The 7,219-nt window shown below is 33.8% G+C and overlaps 1 protein-coding gene across 17 annotated transcripts in view; it reads right to left on the bottom strand.

Annotated features, from left to right (window-relative positions):
- Positions 1–32: 32 nt before the first annotated feature.
- PPHLN1 (periphilin 1) overlaps positions 33–7,219 on the bottom strand; it is a 106,139-nt gene continuing 98,952 nt past the window's right edge. For 12 of the 17 annotated variants that reach the window (XM_025050268.1, XM_006916886.3, XM_015593222.2 and 9 more), the window contains one exon: positions 35–379. In XM_025050268.1, the coding sequence (XP_024906036.1) occupies positions 185–379 (195 nt within the window). In that variant the 3' untranslated portion in view covers positions 35–184. Of the gene's footprint in view, positions 380–7,219 lie in introns of all 17 variants that reach the window. The other 5 variants (XM_006916887.3, XM_025050264.1, XM_006916888.3 and 2 more) reach the window with 1 other exon arrangement.

Raw genomic sequence — 7,219 nt, forward strand, 5'->3', positions numbered from 1 at the left:
CAAGTAGATAAAAAAAAATTCTAATTAAAATATCTTAGGCTATTTTAGATGTTTATTTGATATTAGAAAGGTGGTCAGCTATCATAAAGTATTTCTCTTCATCACAAAAACTCCATATATTAAGGATTTACACAATCCAGGGGAAAAAAATCTAGCAACTTTTTTTTTTTGCCTGACCAATATTCTAAAAAGGATCTCCAAAATCTTGACTAGAGGTGTCATACTCTGCAATGAAATGCTTGAGTTCTTCAACACATCGCTCACCTATTTCATGTAAATTCTGTCTCAATGCAAACTGTATGGACTTTTCTAATGAAGGATCTTTTTCAATCAGCATCTTCACAACCATCCCGAAAGTTTCACAGTCTTGTCGGTAAACCTAGAACGGTGAAATATACTGTGGTTAGCTCAAAGTTAAAATAATTAGCCAAAGACTGAGCTAATTCTGTTGCAGAATTATGATGCTAAAGTCCAAAAGTTAAACATAATAATATAGCTGAACTTGTGTCGGCCCTGAGAAGTCACTACTGCCAAAGGCTATTTAAACCTCTATCTTTGAGATTTACTGGCAACTTAAATGAAGAGAAAAACACTGACATACCACATCACTGAGTGTAGAAGTTAGGCATGGCATCTGTCAGCATAAGGCGGTCAACAGAAAAGACATCAGACTAGAGATGAGAAGAACTAGGAACAAAGACTGGCTAGGTAAGGCACATTAATGGCTTGATTCATTTACTTGGTTAGAAGAAAAAAGTTTCTAAGCCCCTGACTTCAGATTATTTGTTTGAATCATGACCAGATGACGAATTCAAAATTCTGTTTAGTATACTACAAACAACTTTAAGAATGCCAAAAGTATCTATTTGAAAAAACTTTTCGAGTTATAAATATTTAACCATAATTAAAGTCACCAAGGCAGAGTTAAGATCAAAACAGTATGTTTTACACACATGGTTGTGCAAGTATGTGTATACACACATGTGTATAGATAAATACACACATATATACATATACACATGGCATGGCATATATTTTCTACCTACCTCAATGTTTATATTTTGCTATATTACTTTAATATGTATATATAATTTTTATCAGTGGCAATAATTGGATGCTATTTCCTGTCCAAAAACTGCTAAGCTTTCTCCACACTATTAAGGAAATGTCATTCCCTTAATTTGTAGTCACAAAATACATTTTAAATATCTATGCTATTTTTCATACTTTATAACATGTATTTAAAGAAAAATTACAGTTAAGTCTCCATGAAAACTGAATGAAATACAAATTATCTGGTTTAAAAAAAACTGTTAAATTAATTTTAACTATTGTAAATTTAACAAAAACAACATTTATTCTCTGAAAAAAGATTTTGTTCATTTTGAAAACTTTAGAAAGGAGTGATCTGAGACATTGCTTGGCTTATGATAGTGTTTATTCCTCAAATGGTCACTGTGTTGTGGTGGTTGCTGTTGTACTTTTTTAAATGTCTGCAATATTTTATTGACTCCATAAAAATAGCTATTTAAAGAATATTTAATTTTGACTCTCAGTACTAGGTTGCTAAATTATACTAAATCTAATGTACTTGCTCTTGAAAACCATTCACAAGCCTAGAAAAAATTAAAAGGTTAAGTTCTTCATATTAAAAAACATAAAAATTAAAATAAAGCCTTTAGCTGCCTTTTCCAACTCAGTGCGCGTGCACACACACACAAACACACACACACACGTGAGTTTTTCTAAATAGTGATGAAATTTATAAGTCGTTAAGTTTAATTCAGCTATTTAAACCGAACATTTATTCCAGTTTATACTAAGGTTTGCATATCCCAGAACTGATAATACTACCCTAATAAACCAACACAGAAAACAGTATACCATTCACATGATACTATATATGATGTCAAAGCAACAGAGCACATTAATTGGCCTAACAACACATAGTACCTGAGTCAAGCCAATGTAGACCCCATGGGGGAAAGTCAGAACCATGATGTTTCACAGTCTTAGTGGAGGTAAATTCCTTACCAAACCAGTCAGCCCACATAATAACAGCATTCTAACACCAACCACAGGCCTCAGCACACCACTTTGTGGGTGGCCTAAATTTTATAGGCTTCTTTATAACAGATGTACTAGATGTGGATAATGTTACACTGTGAATTAACCTGCAAATTCTTTAATGCATATTTGCTGTTTTGCCTAAACTGTAACTCTTCATTTAGCATATTTACAGAACATAAATGTACTATAGGTTTGCATATCAAAAGTAAAACCGTATTAAAATATGTTCATATATTTATTTAAATTGTAAACTACTACCACTCTGGAGACAAGATAATACAAGCATTTAAAGACTGTGTTTTATTTTTTAATTGTAAGTCCTTTTTGAATTATTCATTGAAATAGACAAATTTTGTATTAGTTGACAAGAACAACCAGAACTGCCCAAAGCAATATAATTCTCTACTACAGGGTAAATTTTCTAAAAAGACTGCTTAAAATGCAGTCTGGTTGGGCATTAGACAGGAAATAATTAGTTTTTTGTTAAAGGAAGAACCACACCCTCCAACATTTTATAAATAAAATTCACAACTGTCAGAAACCTATTTCCGAAATCTGTTCCACAGTAAATTCAATCCCAAACAGGAAGGGTGTAGTTATCTGTAGGAGTTTGTTTGCTTATGGCCTCTAGCTGGAAATGCATTAATAATTTTCAGATTTGATATCTACAGGCCACACAGGAAGATTTTTTTGCTGTTGCTTTTTCCCCTGATTGGACCTCATCAAAATGGGAAACAGGTTAAAGTTTGGGTGGGGTTCACATAACCTGCATAGAAACATAGTTAAATTTGCCAGTGTAATAAAAACATTATACAAATGTGGTTTCACACAGTCCTTAATTATACTAGCCTGTGTTAATAGTTAAATTCTCATAAAATACTTCTAGGAATAAAGGAACATGATAAACTACCAAGGCTTTTTACTATAAATTATGTTGTCCGGTGACTGGAAGAAGAGTATCTGGCAAAACAAACTCCTCAATGCAAGTTTGTTCTATCTAGAAATGTTTGTTATGACATAAAACGCCTCTAAAATGTATATTATTTTAGTCCTTACACCTCTGATCCCATGAAGAAAACAAAAATTAAGGAGACACGAGTTGTTAGAATTTCATTTCAGACTAACCATCTTTAGCATAAGCATTACAGTTCTGTAAGGGCAAGCAGTTTGGTACAGTGGTAGAGATTACCACTGTACAAATTTTGTATTAGTTGACAAGAACAACCAGAACTGCCCAAAGCAATATAATTCTCTACTACAGGGTAAATTTTCTAAAAAGACTGCTTAAAATGCACTGGTTTCTTAAAAAGATTGCTTAAAATGCACTGCTTAAAATGCAGAGCTGTGCTGTCTAATATAGTAGCCACTAGCCACAGGAGGCTACTTAAATTTAAGTATATATGTATATCTTAATATTAAATTTATATTAATATTAGGAGGTAATTGGTTAACTACTAAAGTCAGACACGCACACAGCCTTAAAAGGCTGGGGAATCAAATAACGATTATTTTCTCTACTGTTGATGCCTCGTCATTCCATATAATTTCCTTGGCCTAAACTCATTTGGTTCAAATGCTACATGTCCTGTTTCAGTAGGGTCACACCCTCGCAGGAATAGGTAAGCACAGACTTAAATTAACAAAGCATAAATGAGATGTTTAGATGTAGGAGGTAGCAGGAAAGCTAGAAAGAGCAGAGCAGTGGTTCACGAGCAGGCTTATTGAGACTGAGTTCAAATCCTGACCCTACTACTGTGGTAGGCCAAATAATGCCCTGTACCCCACACCCAGATGTCTATATCCTAACCTCCTGGAACCTCTGAATATGTTACATGATGTGGAATAAGTGACTACAAATACGACTATGTAAAGGCTTTTGAGATGAGGAGCTTATCCTGGATTATCCAGGTAGGGAAAATGTAATCAAGAGAGTCCTTTAAAAAGGAATGTAGGAAGATCAGAAAAAAAGAGGAAATGTGACCACAGAAACAGAGGTCAAATGATGAGCTTTAAAGATGGAGGAAGGAACTACCAGCCAAGGAATGCAGCTGCCTGTAGAAAATGGAAAGGGCAAAGAAACGATTCTCCCTCAGCACTTACGGAGGAAGTGCAGCCCGACAAACACCATGGCTTGGGCCTGGTGAAACCAATTCAAATTTGACACATTCTTCTCAAGCTCACATGGAACAATCATCAGGACCAACGACATTCTGGGCCACAGAACACACTTTAACAAATTTAAAAAACAGAAATCATACAAAATATGCTCTCAGACTACAGCGGAATTAAATTAGAAATCAACAGAAAGATAGGTAGACAATCTCCAAATATTTGGAGATTAAACAACACACTTTTAAATAACACATAGATCAAAGAAAGAGTCTCAAGGGAAATTTAAAACTATTTTGAACTAAATGAAAGTATAATTTATCAAAATTTGTGAGATGCATCAAAAGCAGTGCTTAGACAGAAATATATAGCATTAAGTGCACATAGAAAAAATAAAGATAAAGTTATAATCTAAGCTAGAAAACTAGAAAAAGCAAAATAGATGCTAAGTATGCAGATGAAGAAAATAAAAATTAGAGCAGAAAGCAATGAAATTGAAAACAGGAAATTAGAAAAATCACTAAGCCAAAAGCTGGTTCTTTGAAAAGATAAAAAAAAAAAAACATTGATAAACTTCTTGTAACGTTAACCAAGAGAAAAAGAGAGTAGACACAAATTATTAATATCAAATTTAAACAAGGGTCATCACTACTGACTTCATTGACATTAAAAAGATAATAAAGGAATGTTATGAATAACTCTATGCCTGCTAATTTGATAACTTAGATGAAATGTACCAATTCTTTGAAAGGCAGTCTACCAAAACCGAAGCAAAGAGAAACAGATAATCTGATTAGGCCTGTATCTATGAAAGAAATTGAATCAATAATTAATAACCTTCCAAAACAGAAAGCTGTAGGCCCAAATGATTTCACTGATGAATTCTACCAAACATTTAAGGAAGAAATTATACGAATTCTCAAAAATCACTTCTAGTAAACAGAAGCAGAGGGAACATTTCCTAATGTTCTATGAGGCCAGCATTAGCCTATTATCAAAAACAGACAAAGACTTACAAGGAAGGAAAATTGCAAACCAATCTCTCTCATAAACATAGATGCCAAAAAATCTTCAAAAAAATATTAGTGAATCCAACAATGTATTATTAATAAAAAGAATTATGTACTACAACCAAATGGGATTTATTCCAGGTATGCAAGGCTGGTTCAACATTTGAAAATCAATTAATGTAATCCATCACATCAGCTAAAAAGTCCCAGCAAGTAATTTTGTGGATAATGACAAACTGATTCTAATGTTTATATGGAAAAGAAAAGAACCAGGATAGTCAACATAACACTGAAGAATAAAAACAAAGCCAGAGAACTTACACTACTCAGCTTGCTGTAAAGCCAAAGTAATCAAGACTGTATGGTACTGTCAAAAGAAGAGATCAGTGGTACAGAAAAAAGAGCCCAGAAACAGACTCATACATATATAATCAACTGACCTTTAACAAAGGAGCAAAAGCAATTCAATGAAGAAAGAATAGTCTTCAACAAATGGTGCTGGAAAAACTGGACATTCAAAACATTCAAGATTATCTAGATGCCAATCACATATTTCACAAAAATTAAATCAAACTGTATCCCGGACTTAAATGTAAAATACAAAACTATAATACTTCTAGACGATAAAAGGAATAATCTAGGTGATAACACCAAAAGCACAATTAAAAAAAAAAGGTACTAAGCTAGATTTCATTAAAATTAAAACTTATGCTCTGCAGAACACTGTTAAGACAAGCTACAGAATAGGAGCAATCTCTGCAAAATATACCTGACAAAGTATTGGTAACCAAAATATACAAAGAACTCTTAAAACTTGAAAATAAGAAAACGATATGATTCAAAAACAGGCAAAAGATCTGAACAGACAACTCACCATATTCGACTCATATGTTGAATAGCTTTCATATGCTTATCTGGATGGCAAATAAGTATATGAAAGCTATTCAACATATGTCATTAGGTTATAAAAATTAAAACAATGATGAGATACCACTATACACTTATTAAAATTGTTAAAATCCAAAAAATGAACTCTTATTTCTAGTGAGAATGTGGAACAAACGGAACTCTCATGCATTGCTGGTGGGAGTGCAAATGATATTGGCCACCTTGGTAGACAATTAAGCAGTTTCTTAAAAAGCTAAACATAGTCTTACCATATTCTCTGGCAATCATGCTCTCAGATATTTACCCAAATGAGTGAAAAACTGTACCAACATAGAAACCTGTACACAAATGTTTAGAGCAGCTTTATTCACAATTGCCAAAAAGTAGGAGCATCCAATATAGCCTTCAATAGGTGAATGGATATTGTGCATATATCCATACAGTGGAATATTTTTTGGTGATAAAAAAGAATAAGTTATCAAGCCATAAAAAAGGATATGGAGGAACCTTAAATGCTCATTGTTAAGTGAAAGAAGCCAGTCTGCAAAGGCTATCCAATGCATGAATCCAATTATATGACATTCTGGAAAAGGCAAAACTAGAGAGACAATAAAAAGACCAGTGTTTGCAGGGGAAGAGAGAGGGATACACAGGTGAAGCACAAAGCATTTCTAGGGTAATGAAACTATTCTGTATGATATTGAATGATACTTTTTTAATTTGTCAAAATCCACAGACTTATGTGACACAAAGAATGAATTCTAGGGATTTCAGTTAATAATAATGTATGAGCACTGGTTCATCAATCACAACATATGTATCACAGCAATGTAAAACATTAATGATAGGGGAAACTCTATGGAGAGAAGGGGTATACAAGAGCTCTCTGTACTTTCTTGCAATATTTCTGTAAACCTAAAAATGCTCTATTAAAAAAAAGAATCACACAGAGGAGTGGCTCCATAGCATAGTGGTTAGCACGTCTGCTTTACACAAAGAAGGTCCTGGGTTCCCACCCAAGGTGGAACCACAGACCATACCCCAGGTGCACCAGGCCCCAGGTGCTGGCTGCGAGCATTCAGAGATACAGTTCTTAAGGGGAAACGGCAACATTCGTAGGTCAGGGGTGGAACTGGGGTGGT

The sequence above is a fragment of the Pteropus alecto genome, unplaced genomic scaffold, assembly GCF_000325575.1.
Source record: "Pteropus alecto unplaced genomic scaffold, ASM32557v1 scaffold196, whole genome shotgun sequence".
Taxonomy (NCBI): Eukaryota; Metazoa; Chordata; class Mammalia; order Chiroptera; family Pteropodidae; genus Pteropus; species Pteropus alecto.